This window comes from Zootoca vivipara, chromosome 13, assembly GCF_963506605.1.
Source record: "Zootoca vivipara chromosome 13, rZooViv1.1, whole genome shotgun sequence".
NCBI lineage: Eukaryota > Metazoa > Chordata > Lepidosauria > Squamata > Lacertidae > Zootoca > Zootoca vivipara.
In genome coordinates, this window is record NC_083288.1 from 22,243,730 (window position 1) to 22,262,631 (window position 18,902).

Below are 18,902 nucleotides of genomic sequence, written 5' to 3' on the forward strand. Positions count from 1 at the left end.
GAGGCAGGTCAGGCTGAGAGTTGATGACTGGCCCAAGGTCACCCAGTGAGCTTCATGACTGAGGAAGGGATTTGAGCACAAGTCTCTCAAGTCCTGGTCCAACATTCTAACTGGGGCAGGCAGCCTATGGCCCTGCAAATTTTGTTGGACTACATTTCCCATAATCCCTGATCAATCGCCATGCTGCCTGCGGCTGATGAGATTTGGGAGTCCAACGAGGAAAGGGAGCACATGTTCCCTTTTTCCTGTTCAAGTATTTCTTTAAAGGGGAACATATATCCCTCCTCTTAAAACCAGTACAGGACAGGCTGTGACAGAATAAACGGAAACAGCATGCAGAGCAGACTGGCCTTCAGCAATTTGTAATGATGGTGGTGGCAGAACCTTGAGCAGTGATCCTTGTTATGAGCAAGGGGAATTACAAGTATGTCCCTGTTTCCATTTGTGAAACATGGGAGGGGTATGATTATTTGCAGACATTATCGTTGTCACTTAACCGAAGTCAGAAATGGAGTGTCCAGGAATACTGAACTACCCACAGGCACTGTTTTGAGTTTGTGAAAAGAGAAGCTTATTGTCAGGTCTGTCTCAGAGCAGGGGGAAGCGGTTGGTCCTCACCTGCATTATTCTGGGCAAGACAGTCCTTTGCATTGCTACTCCATCACTCTGCCTCCTCTCCAATGCACACAATACAGTGGTACCTTGGTTCTCAAACTTGATCCGTTCCGGAAGTCCATTCCAAAACCAAAGTGTTCCAAAACCAAGGCACGCTTTCCTATAGAACATAATGCGAAATGGATTAATCCATTCTAGACTTTTAAAAACAACCCCTAAAACAGCAATTTAACCTGAATTTCGCTATCTAATGAGACCATCGATCCATAAAATGAAAGCAATAAACAATGTACTGCAGTCACACAATCAATCAATCAATCAATCAGCAGCTGTACTAGGTTCTTTGTGACACAGTCACAAAAACAAAACAAAAGTGAGCCGCAAAAACAAAAACACAAAATAAATAGCAAACACAGACAGACCTCAGCGTAAAACTCAAAACGGAAGTGTGGCACTCCAATCGGAAGGTTAACAATCAAAACGGAGCACGTTCGGCTTCCAAAAAATGTTTGCAAACGAGAACACCTACTACTGGTTTGCAGTGTTTGGGTTCCAAGTTGTTTGAGAACCAAGGTGTTTGAGAACCAAGGCACCACTGTATTGTGTGCATTTATTGTGCTCTTCAAACTTGTATGCTTGGGCTACAATCCTAGGCATACTTACCAGGGAGTAAGTCCCACTGAACACAGTGGATCTTACTTTATTTTTTATTTTTAAAAAGATATTTACTGTATTGGCCTGAATATAAAATCCACCCGAATATAAGCCACACCTTTAAAATGGAGGGGGGAGGGGAAAAAAAGCTCCCGGGCTGCTTTCAGGGGGTGGGGAGCAGCGTCGCTTTGCCCGCGGCCTTTCCCCCTTCCCCCTTCTCTCAGCCGGCATAGGGGAGGCTTGGGAGCCACGGTTGGGATGGGCGCCGTTGTCCTGCACCCCCAACAACCCTTGGAGCCTTGGAAGGCAAGGCAGGGCCACGTACCTAGGGCAGCTGTTTCAGCAGCGATATCGTAAGGTCGCAAATATAAGCCACACTTTAACTTTACACGGTTGGAATTGGGGGGGGGGCCGAAGTGTGGCTTATATTTGGGCCAATACGGTATATACTACTGTACTTTATTCTTTGCATTTCAGCAGTGTACATAAAAAACAATCCACAGAACATGGGGATTTTAACATAGTTAAAATGTGCCATAAAACCCAAGCACTACCTTAAAATGCTTGACGAAAGTCTTAGTCAGGCATCCCCAAACTTCGGTCCTCCAGATGTTTTGGCCTACAATTCCCATCATCCCTGACCACTGGTCCTGTTAGCTAAGGATCATGGGAGTTGTAGGCCAAAACATCTGGAGGGCCACAGTTTGGGGATGCCTGGTCTTAGTGATGCACCTAAAGTTCAGCAAAGAGGGTGCCTGTCTACGGTCAAGGTGGGAGGGAGGGAGTTCCACAAGCTTGGGCCCACTACGCTCAATGCATACAGACATAGGACTGTGCTGCAAAGTTCATCCATAGTCTTGAATTTCTGCAGTGGTATAGCACCATGATTTGCAAGACTGCACTGATGCATTTGATCCTATGAGCTTTCTAAAAGAAATAAAACAGCTCTGCAGAGCACATTGTCAGAACATTTATAAGGGGCTCCTTCTGTATTCATTTTAATGCACTGCCAATTTGAAGCTGTCTCTTGATGCTGAGTGCTTATGCTGCCTATCTCTTAAATGGGACAAAAATGGACCCACTTCACTGCTCCCAGATTAACGGGCGAGCAGGATATCACACAGATGTCCACCAGGTTGAAAAAGAGTTCTCTGCGATTCAGAAGACCGCCTAACGAAACTGCTATTACTTTGTTTGGAAAACTGGAGGGGAAAGCTAAGGTGTCAAATTAAGTACAGGTAGGAGGTAGCTGTGTTGGTCTGACGCAGTCAAAACAAAATAAAAAGAATCCTTCCAGTAGCACCTTAGAGACCAACTAAGTTTGTCATAGGTATGAGCTTTCGTATCTGAAGAAGTGTGCATGCACACGAAAGCTCATACCTATGACAAACTTAGTTGGTCTCTAAGGTGCTACTGGAAGGATTTTTTTAAATTTTGTGTCAAATTAATTTGTTCTTGATATGAACTTTAGGAAGTATGCTTCCTAGGACTGAAGCATTTGTGGCAAAGGAAGGAGGAAGAGAGGCCCTGGGCTTTAGAAACATCAGAGCCATGGATCTTAAGGGAAATTCCGGCTTGAGTTTGAGAAGCCAGCTTCTTAAGTTCTCTGGCACAGGTTCTGTGTATGTAGGTAAATAATGAGATGCACAATTCTCTGCCCTAGTAACGAAAAAGGTACAGTCGCTGGAGGATTGCTTACATGTAGAATTCTTGGTCTCAGTAGACAGAGAGTGAGGTGGCAAAGGATGGGAAATCTGTCAGTTCCAGAATCTAATTATGCCAGTCTTCAGTTCTCCACATTGCCACATCAATTCATGAATATATTTTTTTAAGTCCTCATGAACATTCACCAGCATTTTGGTGCAAATTTCTCCCCATATACACATTTTTGTGTGTGGCATTTTGCCTAAGCTACACATTTTTGCAAAGCAATTTCCCCAGATATAACGCATTGTTGTATGCTTGCTTTCACTATTATATGCATTTTTATGCACACTTTACCCCAGTTTTCGTACACATTACATGGCTGGAGACCTGTACTGCAAAAATGGGAGAAGTGTGACTTTTGAAGGTTTGCTGCGTTTCAGTTTGTATACTGTTTCAGAAAGAGCAAATTAGGTAGGTTTGCCTTTAAATGTGAATCAAATCAAGTTTCCCCACCCCCCCACCCCCATCGATAGTGGTGGCACTTGCAAAACGTTATTTGACTTATTTGGCTTTATTTCAACATGATGCTAAGGCATGTCCCGTGCAATCATTCTGCATGGTCAGAAATTGCATTCTAATCTCTGCATCCATGGTGTGAGTCAAGCAAATGTGCTTATATTCGGTGAATTTGGGTGTTTTGCTTTGCTTCAGGAAAGGGCCAAAGTACTCAGCAGGACATTGAGCCCTTCATCGTGACTGCTGGGAATACCCGCTTAATTTAAGCCAGAGCGCAATTTAGGGAGGGCAGCCAGGGACAGACCCACAAACACACTCCCTCACATGTTTCAGATCACGTGGAACCGATATCCCTTGGCCAGCTTTGCTGGTTCTGCACTCTGAATGACTATTCATATAAACAGCGAAGTGTACTTGTGCACTAAGTATGCATGCCAGTTACCCAAGTCACAAACCCTTCTGAAAAAGAAATGAAAGCGTAAATTTCTGGCAGCAGTGCCATAATTATTATGGGGAATAAAAAGAGTCACGGCATATGTTCTTAAAATAAGCAACCTTTTTTGTGGTAACTTACAGTGCAATTCTGTAAGTGTCTGTTCCTAAGTAAGCCTATTGAATCCATTTGGACTTACTCCCATGTAAAGTATGTATAGGATTGCACCCTTAGTCTTAAATATATCCAAGAGAGGAGCTTTAAAGCTTGTGGAGAAACTCTCTTTCTCTGCCTCCCTCCCTCTCCTATTAATATGTATATGAAATAGTTCTCCTGAATGTCAGTGCTAAGTTCTGGGTGACCTCAAGCTATACTCGAAGAGAAAAGTGTGACTGGGCATGCGCAGAGTGTTTTCTTCTCCCTGTTGTGTTGTGCACAGCTTTCAGAACAGAAACCAAGATGCCCAGACTGCCCTGAACACCTCTCATGTTACATAAAGCTGTAAATTCCACAAAGACCTTTTGTTTTTGATAAGCAAAGTTTTAAAATAGCAATGCAAATATATATATATATATATATATACAGGTGAAACTCAGAAAATTAGAATATCGTCGAAAAAGCGCATTTATTTCAGTAACGCAACTTAAAAGGTGAAACCAATATATGAGATAGATGCATGGCATGCAAAGCAAAATATGTCAAGCCTTTATTTGTTGTAATTGTAATTATTTGTTGTTAGGCAGGTCAATTATAAATGGAATGTAATTAATGAAATGTAATAGCGATATTTATTTTTGTATTATTGTAACTATTTGTTTTATTACTGTGGAATTTCCAAAAGAAAGCATTTGTAAAAATTAAAATTAAAATAAAAAAACAGTAAGTTGCATCACTGAAATAAATGCACTTTTCGATGATACAGTGGTACCTCGGTTTATGAACACAATTGGTTCTGGAAGTCTGTTCATAAACTGAAGCGTTCATAAACTGAAGCGAACTTTCCCATTGAAAGTAATGGAAAGTGGATTAATCCGTTCCAGATGGGTCTGCGGCGTTCGTAAACCGAAAATTCATAAACCGAGGTATTCATAAACCGAGGTTCCACTGTAATCTGTTCCAGACGGTCCGCGGAGTACTTAAACTGAAGTGTTCATAAACTGAAGCGAACTTTCCCATTGAAAGTAATGGAAAGTGGATTAATCCGTTTCAGACGGGTCCGTGGAGTACTCAACCTGAAGTGTACTTAACCCGAAGCATGGGTGTAATTGGTTCCAGAAGTCTGTTCATAAACTGATGCGTTCATAAACTGAAGCGAACTTTCCCATTGAAAGTAATGGAAAGTGAATTAATCCGTTCCAGATGGGTCCGCGGCGTTCATAAACCGGAAATTTGTAAACCGAGGTTCCACTGTATTCTAATTTTCCGAGTTTCACTTGTATATATATTCATTTTCAATGCTGATGTACTTTTATCAATTGCATTTCCCCTCATTTATAAGTTCGTATGCTTTCTTTCCTGCCCCTATCCTTCGTTCTCTTCCTTGCCTTCATAACATATTCCTTTCATCTCTTCCTTGAAACAGGAAGGAACATAAACAGGAAGGGATTTTAATACAATTTCTCAGTGGCGCTGGATTATTCTTGCCTCTCCTGCTAAAGTGGGACCCAAGACCTTTTCGCCTGCCAGAACTCTTATATATAGCTCTCTGTTTTCCATACTTGTCTGGACTCCTGGGCTCTTTTTGGGGAGTTGGCCTTTCCCTCCTGATTTCAATGCGTCATCTTATTTTTATTTTTTAAAAAAACCACAACAACCTTCTTTTGGCTCAAGTTAAGTTTTGAGCCATAGATAGAGGCATGGAATAAATTTACATCTGGCCTGGGTTGTTGTAGGCTGCTGTCCAACAACACCAGGTCTGCCAGAGTGTTGCAAATCACAAGGAGAGAGTGATTTATTCTCTAGCTCCCAGCCCCCTTTCCTCACTACTTTGTTTGCTGAATTACACCCCCAAAAAATCCATCTAGATAAGTGTTTCTCAATCTTGGGCCTCCAGCTGTTTTGGGACTACAACTCCCATCATCCTTAGCTAGCAGGGCCAGTGGCTGGGGGTGATGGGAGTTGTAGTACAAAAACAGCTGGAGGTTGAGAAACACTGCTCTAGATAGACCTTCATTCTGTTCCTGTATACAACAGCGGCCAACTTTTGGGAAGCTCACAGGTAAGGAGCATAGCTCCAAGTTTCTCCCCTTAGTGTTTTGTTCCCAGCGTCTAGTACAGTATTCAGAGTTTATATACAGTATTTCATTTTAAACCATTCCTGCTGCTCAAACTCAAGATATTGTTCCCAACATAGGATTCCATGTAGCAGTTCCAAAGAACACAATAAAACAGTCCTCATAAGTTGTAGCTCTAGGGTGGGGGAACTTTCTCAGCTTGGGGGGCCACATTCCACCATAGGGAGCCTTACGAGGGCCAATGGTGGGCGGAGCAATGGCAATACCTCTGCACAGCAGGCTGTATTCCAGCTTCTCACGAGTCATAGATTTTTACACACACACACAATCTCCCCACCCTCCATCCTGGAGAGCAAGAGGCAGTGAGAAGAGATGGAGGGTGGTGGTGCTGGGGAGCCTTCTTTGTGTTGGTGCCCTGCCTATGTAATTCCCTCCCCAGGAAGGCTTGCCTGGTGCCAACAGTGCTGTACTTTCAGAATGAGACCAAGGTGTTCCTTTATTCTGCTAGAATGTTAACTTTTTTGGGGTGGGTGGGTGAGAGGGATTAGCTGCTGTTGCTGCTGCAGCAGCTTTGTGCTTTTCCATTTGGATTGTATTTTCTGTATTATGCTTTTAGTTTTGTAAGATCTCGTGGCAAACTGCCTTGAAAGCGTGCCTGAATGCTCATGTTTATAGAGACTTTCCAACCCATCTTTATTGGTAGGAATTATGTCCTTTGGCTTGTCTGCTTCGGGAACCACAACGCCTTAACAGTGCAATCTTAGGCATGTCTATGCAGTGGGAATTACACACAAACTTCCAGGTACATGTGTGTAGCAGCCTTCCCCAACCTGGTGCCCTCCAGATGTTTTGGGCTACAGGTGCTTTCCAACTACCTCTCTATTGAGCACACATCCTGATTTGCCTGCAGGGAGATTAAGATGAGATTGGCTACTTATTGAGCATTCATTTCGATGTGTTTGCGGGAAGGTTGGGTGACGTTGCATCGAAGCAAGCGTTACCCCCGCACTTTCCAGATCATTTCCCCTGTCAGTTGAAAACTCTGATCTCTTGGGGAAGCAGGTTTGTTATGTGAGATTTTGCAAGCAACTCTGATTTATAGAATTGTAGGGTTGAAAGGGACCCCAAAGGGTCCTCTAGTCCAACCCCCTGCAATGCAGGAATCTGCGCAGTCTGAATTTGCTGGCGTGTTATTTAATCCTGCATGAAAGCAGTAATAATCCGAAAGCAACCTACAAATGTGGCCCGTGGTCAGGGGTGACAGATGTTTTAGGGGACAGCTGGGGTGTGGGATTGCAGCCTTAGGCCAGCTCTACTTGGTCCCAAGTCTCAAGGCAGTGTAACAGATTCATAGTGCCACCCTATGCCTGCCTCCTCAGTCTAATTTACTCACAGGAAAGGGTGCACAAAATTGAACTATTCTTCCACATTTCTAAGCAAATCCGTGGCATCTCCCATTTAGCCCTCCCCGCCTGGTCAAGGGTTGTCATGTTTTGCTACCAAGGAGTGTGGTGGAGTCTCCTTCTTTGGAGGTCTTTAAGCAGAGGCTTGACAGGCATATGTCAAGAATGCTTTGGTGTTTCCTGCTTGGCAGGGGGTTGGACTGGATGGCCATTGTGGTCTCTTCCAACTCTATGATTCTATGTTTCCAGGTAGGGCTTCAAGGAGATGACTAGCAAATTCCTTCCTAACCAAGATACTTCTAAGACAGGATTTCCCAAACTTGGGTCTCCAGCTGTTTTGGGACTACAGTTCCCATCATCCCTGACTGCTGAGCCAGGGATGATGGGAGTTGTAGTCCAACAACAGCTGGAGAGACCCAAGTTTGGGAAACTTGTGTTCTAAAACCTGTTGCCAAATTGTTTCTGAATGGTTAAGGTCAGTAAATTTAAGCTGAGTGGGAGCAGCTGCTTTTAAGTTCAGATACTTTTATGTTACCTCTTACCTTTTTAAGCACTGTGCCAGGTTCAAAGAGTCTTCCCCCCACAGGATCACTTAACGGACAGAAACGTCCCTAAAAGAAGCAGATTTTATTCTTCAGATGGAAGGTCTTAAAACTTAGGCAGGCAAATCAATGGGGCAGTGTACTTCTAACCCTACCTTGCTACAACTATAGAGCTCAAATCTAAAGTCTGGTTGTAGGACCTTAGAGCTGAGCTGCCTTTTTAAGATGCAGGTTGTCAAGAAACCGTGGACTCACTGAGGGGTAGAATTTATATGGTTATTTTTTGAGGGGAAGGGATACATTGCTTTGATCTAGCAAGCTCAGGTCTGCTCTCAATTTGCCTTAATTGACAATAACTTTTTGGAAACACTACTCATAACAAAGGGAAAGGCAGGCAACTATGTTCTCTACGAAGCTTAGCTTTGCAGAGTGCTCCTACCAAAGCAGGGAGAGTTGGCAGATTTGCAGCCTGGTAGGCCTGCACAGCTTATGAAGCTACCAGGCTGAATGGAGCCACTAGCTCAAGTTGTGGCCTGCCAACTGCTTGAAAACCTCCTGTTTTGTGGTGTGGGCAGGCCACAAAAAACAGAAGGTTTACTGAGCTGTCTTCTATGGAGCTGGATATGTTTGGCTCAGTGCATCACAAGTTGTGCAGGCCTACAGCATGAGGTTTGAGAAGTCCAGCCGAGCCTCTTAATAAGGGGAGGGGAGGGTTGTGTTGAAGGGGACCAGCCCAGATGTGCAGCTGGAATGGGAGCTTCTAAACATATACACAGTACATACCCGTACATTTCACTCTTTGAATTTTCCTCTTCCCTCACAGCGTGCTATGGAATTGTTCAGGTTCCCACTGGACCGTGGTTTTGTCGAAAATGTGAATCCCAAGAAAGAGCCGCCAGGGTGGTGAGTATGTCAGAAGAATTGCCCTGTGTTGGGTCAGGCCCAAGTTCCATTTAGCCCAGCATCCTGTTCCCGACAGTGATCAGCAAGGTGCATCTGCGAAGCTCACAGAAACAGAACATGAAGGCAGCAGCCTGCTTATGCTGTCATCTGGAACGTGGAGGTAGATTGCCTCTGAAGGTGGAGGCTCAAGGCCAGTGAGCACTAGGCACCTAAATGGTTGGCACTGGTGCCTAGATAATTTGCCATTTTCTCCGCACCTATGCAGACCTGGTTCTGGGGTCACTATCTGAGGTGGGCACAGAAGTAGCACTCCCTGTCTGTATTTATTTATTACCTCATGTGACCCCCTGTATTGCAGGAGCACCTATATTTCTCATTTTCTCTCTAGCTCTATACATTGAGTAGCTAGAGAATAGTAGCTGAGTAGCTATTATTCTTAAAAAATAATAATAAAAAAACCATGACTTTATACAGAATGTGCTAGGGGGTGTTTAAAATTTCAGCGGTGCCCTGTGTGAGGCCAAAATTCAGGGCGCCCCCTCCCACCTCTTGCCTTTCATTCTGCTTATTTCACTACATCATAGCTGTGTTTTTAAAGGGGGACAAATGGTCTTTCCTTTTCCCCCCTTTGGTCATTTAATTTTGCATATCCGCAATAATGTCCCTCCCACCCTTAGAGTTGCCAACTTTTCCCATTGGCTTTTGCTCTTGTGGCTTTGATCTGCGTACATGAGTAGGTAGCAAGCTTTTCACAGCACGGAGAGATGCAAAGCTTTGATTTCCCCAAATGAAATGGATATTAAAGACACAGGAGTGGCACAGGACTTTTAAAAAAACCAGGTGGCAGCTGTATCCACTGCCATAGGAGGCTGAGCAGACCAGCTTAATTCTCCTTAATCTTGGTGTTGTCCTGTTAGGGAGGAGAGCAGGGGAGATGATGGCTTTACCTGACCTGAGCACTGGCTCCATCTGCTGTTTAGGGTCCCTACACTCTACCCCAGGCATAGGCAAACTCCGGCCCTCCAGATGTATGAGACTACAGTTCCCACCATCCCTGACCACTGGTCCTGTTAGCTAGGGATGATGGGAATTATAGTCCCAAACATTTGGAGGACTGAAGTTTGCCTATGCCTGCTCTACCCCATCAGTTTTGGTGGCAGCCACTGCTGCCTAAGCCATTGACCACACTGGCAGGGGATGATGGGAGTTTTAGTCTCTTCACACCTGGGGACCTAAGGTTGAAGAACACCAAAGTCAGGAAGCTAGATAAGAACTTTATTGTCTCCCTTAAAGAAAAACAGAACAGCCCACAAGGGCAACCAACCCATTTACAAATCAAGGTTATTTGGGTTCCAGTTTTCGAAATCCTTATAACACCGAGAAGGGATAGTTTAGTCGGTAGAGCAGGAGGCTCTTAATCTCAGGGTTGTGGGTTCGTGCCCCACACCGGGCAAAAGATCCCTGCATTGCAAAGGGATTGGAGTAGATGACCTTCATCCATAGCTGCCAAGTTATCCCTTTTTTAAAGGGATTTTCCCTTATGCTGAATAGGCTTCCTCGCGAGAAAAGGGAAAACTTGGCAGCTATGCCTTCATCAGGCATCCCAAAACTGTGGCCCTCCAGATGTTTGGGCCTACAACTCCCATGATCCCTAGCTAACAGGACCAGTGGTTGGGGAAGATGGGAATTGTAGTCCAAAACAGCTGGAGGGCTGAAGTTTGGGGATGCCTGACCTTCATGGTCCCTTCCAACTCTATGATTCTTTGATAAGAAACACCTGACTCCACCTGGCTACAACTAAGTCCAGTGCCACCTAGTGACTAAACTATATAAAGACGATGTTTATGCACACTGAAATGGCAACCTCAGCTGACACCTTGAAGTTTGATGCCCTCTGCTAGGAATTTGAGACGCTGTTTCCCCCCAATTCTGGCAGAAAGGCTCCCAGTGGGAAAACCGTCTGAATCAGAGTAAATGTCAGTCAGGTATTCTCCAGGTTGACGTTTGCTCTCATTTAGCGCCAGAGAGTGAGTTTTCCAGGGGAAAGTAGTGGGGCAAAACTGTGCCGACTCGTTTCTCAAAAACACAGTGTAAGCGAAATAATTCCCCGCAGACGCCTGCTTTCTAGACACGAGACAAGCGGAAGTGTGAATGAGATGAGCCCTGAGCTATTGTGGCAGAGTGGGCATAACTTTCACCTGTTTGGAAGGGTGAAAATAAGACTGCTCTGTTTGTTATATTTGCTTGGGTGACTTCCCATTTCCCCCAGTTCAGTGGAGCCTTGCAAGGGGGAGCAACCGAGCTTGGAAGGAACAGATGCACACGGACAAGGCATCCTGTGGCTCGGATTTCTTCTGAGTAAATAAAAATTGGTTCCATCTGCTGCTTGTCACATGACTAAGTAACGTGATCCACACACCATTGTTGATGAGATTTTTTATTTTTTTTTATTTTTTTTGGGGGGGTGAAGCGTTAGTTAAATGATAAGGTGCCCTGGAGGGATTTTGATTAAACATACATTGGGTGGAGGAACAGAGTGTGTGGCTCAGGATTAATGCAAGAGCAATCCACCTGAGAGTCTTTTCCTGCAGTTGTTGGGGGTCTCTCTCTCTTTTTTGCTTCATTAAACTATGTAGCTGTTATTTGGTGCCTCTAGCTTACTGCATTCTTTTCAGTGGGGATGCTAGCATGCCTAGCTTATAGAGAGAGTTTTTAATAGTGTTTGCACATGCTAGATCTGATGTACATAGATTTGTGTAAAAAAGCTGACATTATGTGTAATCACTTCTGATGTTCTTGCAAAGCTTGATTCATTATCAAAGTGCTCTCTCTCTCTCTCTCTACTTAAAAACAAAACAAAAAAAGCCCTTAAGAAGCTTTCATGTCTTTGAGTGGGTACAGAAGTACATAATTTAAGCACTAAGCCTTTGTAAAAGTTCACTAACCACATGTTCTTTTTAGATGTATCATATTCTTTCCTAGACTGAGGTTGCGGGAAATCAGTGCTGTGTGTTTGCAGTGCTGTGTTGATTGGCTGGAAATGGGTGATGTCAATATTCCTTCCCCATCAAAGCAATTTTTCAGCATTTAAAAAAGGGATTCTGCTTCCCCACTGCTTTTAAAGAGGGGGATTGAATATAATGTCATTTAGGGCAGTGTTTCTCAACCTTTTTTGGGCCAAGGCACACTTGTTCCATGGAAAAAAATCACGAGGCACACCACCATTAAAAAAGTTTAAAAATTTAACTCTGTGCCGCCCTATATTGACTATATAATTATGACTGTAAGAAACACTTGCCAATTGCTGTGTTGGTTGCAATCTCCTGTAATAAGACTTCACAAGCCGCTGATTTCTCTGCCAGCAAGTTTCAGGTTGAGCTCATCCAGCCAGCTTCTTTAAGTTTGTCTAAAACCACCCTCCCGTGGTGGTGGCTGTTGAGAGCTGCGCTCGCCCCGCGTCGTGACCCGGCCGGCTTCCTTTCCGGCGGGTCAGTGTAGTGTACATGACAATGCAAATCGCCCTTCTCGTCGCCGCACGTCGCGGCACACCAGCCAGCGTCTCGCGGCACACTAGTGTGCCGCGGAACAGCGGTTGAGAAACGCTGATTTAGGGACGTGGGTGGCGCTGTGGTCTAAACCACTGAGCCTCTTGGGCTTGCCGATCGGATGGTTGGTGGTTCAAATCCCCACAACCAAGTGAGCTCCCGTTGCTTGGTCCCTGCTCCTGCTAACCTAGCAGTTTGAAAGCATGCCAGTGCAAGTAGATAAATAAATAGGTACTGTACTGTTGTGGCAGGAAGGTAAATGGCATTTCCATGCACTCTGGTTTATGTCATGGTCTTCCATTGCACCAGAAGTGGTTTAGTCATGCTGGCCACATGACCTGGAAAGCTGTCTACGGACAAACACCAGCTCCCTCAGCCTGAAAGCGAGATGAGCACCGCAACCCCATAGTCGCCTTTTACTGGACTTAACCATCCAGAGGTCTTTTTGTTGTTGTTGTTTAGTCGTTTAGTCGTGTCCGACTCTTCGTGACCCCATGGACCAGAGCACGCCAGGCACTCCTGTCTTCCACTGCCTCCCGCAGTTTGGTCAAACTCATGTTTGTAGCTTCGAGAACACTGTCCAACCATCTCATCCTCTGTCATCCCCTTCTCCTTGTGCCCTCAATCTTTCCCAACCCTTTTACCTTTACCTATTTAATAAATGGCACAGTTGGGACTCTTGCCTAAAACCATGGCTATAAAACAAAGTTCAAGGCCCATCAGTATTATTGTTATTGTTATTACTATTATTTTCATTTCTATACCACTTTATATTTTTAAGGGAAAAAATCTCAAAGTGGTTAATAACACATTTAAACATCAAATAAATAAAACAATCCTGAAGAAACATTACTGAAGAAAATGTCAAATATAAAGTATACCTTCAAAGCAACATAACTAACAAGAAACTAAAATATTACCTTAAAGATTTCAAAAGAAAACATTATAAAGGTCAACTACAAAATGCACATTTAATACAGCAAAGTTAACAACCACAAAAATTACCTAAAACAATTCAAAAGAAAACATTACTTGTGCCCTCCATCTTTCCCAACATCAGCGTCTTTTCCAGGGAGTCTTCTTTTCTCATGAGGTAGCCAAAGTATTGGAGCCTCAGCTACAGGATCTGTCCTTCCAGTGAGCACTTGGGGCTGATTTCCTCCAGAATGGATAGGTTTTTGATCTTCTTGCAGTCCATGGGACTCTCAAGAGTCTCCTCCAGCACCATAATTCAAAAGCATCAATTCTTCGGCGATCAGGCTTCTTTATGGTCCAGCTCTCACTTCCATACATCACTACTGGGAAAACCATAGCTTTAACTATACGGACCTTTGTCGGCAAGGTGATGTCTCTGCTTTTTAAGATGCTGTCTAGGTTTGTCATTGCTTTTCTCCCAAGAAGCAGGCGTCTTTTAATTTTGTGACTGTTGTCACCATCTGCAGTGATCAAGTAAATATAAAATGCACATTTAAAGCAGCACAATTAGCAAGAGAATAAGTTGTTATCATAAGCACAGAACATATCTGCTGCTGTTGCTGCCTATTGTGGTTCATGGTAGGTAGAAGCTGTGGAAGCTAAGGTTTGATGACCCGAGTCTGCACTAAGAGACAACCAAAATGGTCCCACCCTCCCAGGCCAGGTGGGAAAAGGCATGCAAGGCAGGGAGCAGGTCTTCCAGGATTCACAGCCAAGCTGGTCAGCACTATGGGTGAATAAGAATTAAAAGACCTTCAGCATAGTCCTATGCATATTTATTAATACAGTGGTCCCTCGACTTACAGATTACTCGACATCCGTAGGTTTCGCCTTACGAACGGCTGCACGCTTACGAATTTTTCTACATCCGAACGGAAACCGTTGGCGACTTTAAATGCGGTTTTTTCGACTTACGAATTTTTCCGAATAATTTTTTTTTTCCTATGGGAAGCCGCATTTTGACTTCTGAACTTTTTGACCTATGAATGTGCATTCGGAACGGATTAAGTTCGTAAGTCGAGGGACCACTGTACATCTCTCCTGAACCAGTTGGACTATCTCCTCAGTAAGTATGATGGGATATGCAGTTAGTCCCATTAAGTTTAGCTTCTGAGTAGACATACACAAGATAGAAAGTTTTTGCATTTAGATCGGGAACCTGTAGTTTTTGGACTACATCTCCCATCTGCCCTATTCATCATCTATGCTGGCTCTGGCTTATGGATGCTGGAACCCAACAACATATAGATGGGCACAGGTTCCACATCGCTAATGAAGAAGATCCTGGGTTCAATCCCCAGAATATTGAGATTGGGCCAGAGAAAATTCCTGTCTGAATAGTCAATATAGACTATAGTGGTCTGATTCAGTAAGAGGGAATTTCTTGTCTGGCACTTAAAAAAATTTAATAGGGCGGCCAGCTTTCCTGAAGCATGGCACAAATGGCAAAATGGTACTGAATCGCCATTCAGTTTGCTGGCCAATACATTTGTCAAATGCTTTGTGAAAGCAGGAGAAAGCCAGGCTTGAGCTTTAGGAGAGAAAAATAGTGAACCCTGATTTGCATGTGTTCTTGTACACACCCTTGTGTCCTCTTTTATAACCTGACACTTAGCATACTTCCGTACAGCAATACTAGGGTTGCCATTTCAAAAAGTGATTATTGTTATTTTTGCCCAAGTTGTAAAAATGTAGGTTTTTGAGCTTTTTAAAAGTAAAATTGCCAGAAATGGCACTGCCAACATGGGTTGTCATACACCCATATTTTCCTGGACATTTTGCCGATTTCCAGCTAGACACAGCTTCCAACAGCAGTATTCTGGGTACTGTATGTCTGGGAAATTCCGGATGTATGGCAACCCTAGATACATCCCCTGTTCTCTTTATGTTGACCTTCAATTTTTAATTTTTCCATTTTTAAGTTGCTGGACTACTTTGATTTGGGTCAATCCTGTGCAGATTCTCTGTGTGGAAAGTAATGTTTTTAAAAACAAGCACACCATTCTCAAGTGATACAAGATGCTGGGATTCTGGGATTCTGTACTTGGGTACCCATCCCCAGCTTTTAAAAGTAGGAAGTGGCACCTGGCCTCCTTTGAAGATGAGAGCATTGGAGATGTAGGCTGAACTTGTGAAGATCTGTTTCCACAAAGATTTCTGCAGGTTCTTCCAGGGAAGGGGTGGATTGCAGACAGTACAGGTAGTGCTAGCCCCACAGCTGCTTGGATATACCCCCCCAAAAAAAATCCTAGAGCAGGCATCCCCAAACTCGGCCCTCCAGATGTTTTGGGATTCCAAGTCCCATCTTTCCTAGCTAACAGGTCCAGTGGTCAGGGATGATGGGAATTGTAGTCCCAAAACATCTGGAGGGCCGAGTTTGGGGATGCCTGTCCTAGAGGCACAGCGATTGCACATTCCACAAGTCCCCAGCCATAAGGTGGTTATGGCCTCACAAATGACTATGTATTCATTTCTTCCAGAGCTATGTGTTGGCAATAGTTTCTGGGGCCAAGCACTAATTCAAACTGAGCCCGAAGCTCAATTTGTGCTAGGGCTCAGTCTACCATCACCTGTATTCCTGGCCAGTGTAATATAAAGAGCTGTAATACTGTACATGCACAAATGCCTCTGGGCATGTGCAGAGTGCTTGCCCCTGCATAACCACAGCTGGATCCCAAATGTCTGAGACTAAACAGCTTCCAAATGTCCAGATGGGCCGAGTCCCAGCTGCTCCTCATTTTAGGAATTACACACTCATTCTCATTCTTCCTTGCATTCCCAAAGCCCCCTCGGGGATGCTGTGCTCCATTAGATGAAGGAAGTGCTAAAGCTCTGTTTGCTTTGTAAAGGAATTGTCTAGCTGGCCCTTTGAGACGGACTGGCTGGAGGGCAACTCGTGGGAAAGGGAGGGAGGGAAGTTGGGGGGGGATCATGTGAAGGCTTTAACAGTCATGTTACAGCAAGGATATTAAAGCCTTCCAAGGGGTGGGTGGGCCGGCTGGCTGGCAGAGCTGTTTAACCCTTCCTGCTAATGATCAGAGCTTCGCTAATAGTGTGGTGGGAGAAGTGCTTTGATCCAAAAGGGATGGAGGGACCTTTTCAAGTGCAAATTTCCCAATGTTAAGACCCCCTGCCGCCTGCTCTTCTTCTGTCTCCCTGAGTTCTGAGTGCATCCTTTGCAATAGCAGGCCTGAATCCCTAGACCTCCATCCCTCAAAAGGCAGCCCACCAAAGATCTTGAGACACTAGCCTCTTCCTCCTCATCTCACCCCCATCACTGTTACTTTCCCCCCTCCCCCGCCGAAACCAGCTTGTGTTGTATTGGTGGGGTAGGTTGTTTTGGGTGTGGGTGTGTGATACTATGCATATGTTTGCATGTGCAATTTCAGAAAGACACCTTGCAACCAGGATCAGGTCCAAAGGATAGGGGAGATTCCCCCCCCCCGGGAGTAATAGCTCAATGAGTGCCCCACTTTTTAACTTGGGTAAAGCCAGTCCCCTTTCATTAAGGCTGAGCCACTTGAATAAACCAGAGGTCAATATACCACCTTGATACTATGGAGCACCAAGGAGTTATCTGAATTTAGGGGTGTAGTGCAACTTCTGGACAGGAAAGTCTGTGACGCGGGAAATGGAGTCTATTGAAAAGGTACTACAGAGACATCTCCGCAGAAGCCACCTTTGGAGCTGGACCAATCACCACCTTTAATGCAGGCTATTTCCCATCCATGTCGCTTCTGCACATGTTCAACCGTAAACCTGCTTTGCTACGGTTATATATATACACACACACAGTATATATATATATATATATATATATATATATATATATATATATATATATATATACCGTGTTTCTCATATTTTAAGGCATCCCTACAAAATAAGGCATGGCAGGATTTTCCTGAGGTGGAAAAATATAAGGCATACCTCGAAAATAAGCCGTACTGGGTGGTGGAAGAAGGTCTGTGGCAAAGAAGGGTTGCTGCTGCCGCGTTAACCCCCAAGACCTGGCTGCAGCCTCAGCGCGCAGCGCATGCAGCCCCAGAACCTGGCTGTAGCCTTTGCGCGCGGACACCCGGGACCCGGCTGCAGCCTCAGCGCGCAGCGCGCGCAGCCCCAGGACCCGGCTGCAGCCTCTGCCTGCCGCGCGCGCAGCCCCAGGACCCGGCTGCAGCTTCTGCCTGCCGCGCACGCAGCCCCAGGACCCGGCTGCAGCCTCTGCCTGCCGCGCGCGCAGCCCCAGGGCCCGGCTGCAGCCTCTGCCTGCCGCGCGCGCAGCCCCAGGACCCGGCTGCAGCCTCTGCCTGCCGCGCGCGCAGCCCCAGGACCCGGCTGCAGCTTCTGCCTGCCGCGCGTGCAGCCCCAGGACCCGGCTGCAGCCTCTGCCTGCCGTGCGCGAAGACCCGGTGGGAGCAGGTCTGTCGTCTGTACAGATACCGGTACCGGTACTTATTTTTTAATTAAGACATCCCTTGAAAATAAGCCATGCTGTGTTTTTTTCAGGAAAAAATTAATATAAGACATGACTTATAATATGAGAAACACGGTATATATATATATATATATATATATATATATATATATATATATATATATATATGAAGATTCTCATATAAATGCATATTTAAAGACATATTTTCAATGTGTTTTGATACTTTTTTTCGACCAAGAGTTGTACCAGAACATTCAGGAAGTGAGAAAGCTACAGGTTCCGCACAATAGTCCAGGAGATGTGGATCGTGTGAAGCTTGCATTGGAAAAGATAAAATTCCTTCCCTAGTTGTGTTAGAAAGCATTCCGTGTTGTTATATTATAGAATGGAGGGTCAGCAACTGGTGGCCTTATGTTCCAAATCTGCCCTGCTAAGGTTCGATTTTTTTCTAACTCCCCAGTTGACAGGCAAGAGGGGTTTGTGTTGGGAACAGCAGCTGTGGCAGCAGAATTTGCCAGTACAGTGGTGCCTCGCTAGACGAATTTAATTCGTTCCACGGGTCTTTTCTTATAACGAAAAATTCGTCTAGCGAATCCCATAGGAATGCATTGAATTTTTTTTTAAAAAAAATTTGCCCATAGGAACGTATTAATTGAATTTCAATGCATTCCTATGGGAAACCGTCATTCGCTAGATGAATTTTTCGTAAAACAAATTCGTCTAGCGAGGCAACCTCCGCTAGAAAAAACCTTTTGTTAAGCGGAAATTTCGTTAAGCAGGGCATTCGTTAAGCGAGGCACCACTGTAGTCCACTTCAGTGGGATAGTGTGAAGCAGGAGGTATCTCTGGCAAAACTGGATATTCTAGAACCATAGAAACTAAAGGGAACCAAAGTCCAACCCCACCCACCTTGTTCCATAGTTCACATACCACATGCAGAGATTTAGCCTTTGCAGTATAGGCCACGCAGCATCAGCATATCGCACGTGGGCTCATTGCC

The 18,902-nt window shown here is 44.7% G+C and overlaps 1 protein-coding gene across 5 annotated transcripts in view; it reads left to right on the top strand.

Moving 5' to 3' along the window:
• MLLT6 (MLLT6, PHD finger containing) overlaps window positions 1-18,902 on the top strand; it is a 99,773-nt gene that overhangs the window by 11,370 nt on the left and 69,501 nt on the right. For all 5 annotated transcript variants that reach the window (XM_035134403.2, XM_060281452.1, XM_035134401.2 and 2 more), the window contains exon 2: window positions 8,868-8,947. In XM_035134403.2, the coding sequence (XP_034990294.2) occupies window positions 8,868-8,947 (80 nt within the window). The remainder of the gene's footprint in view (window positions 1-8,867; window positions 8,948-18,902) is intronic.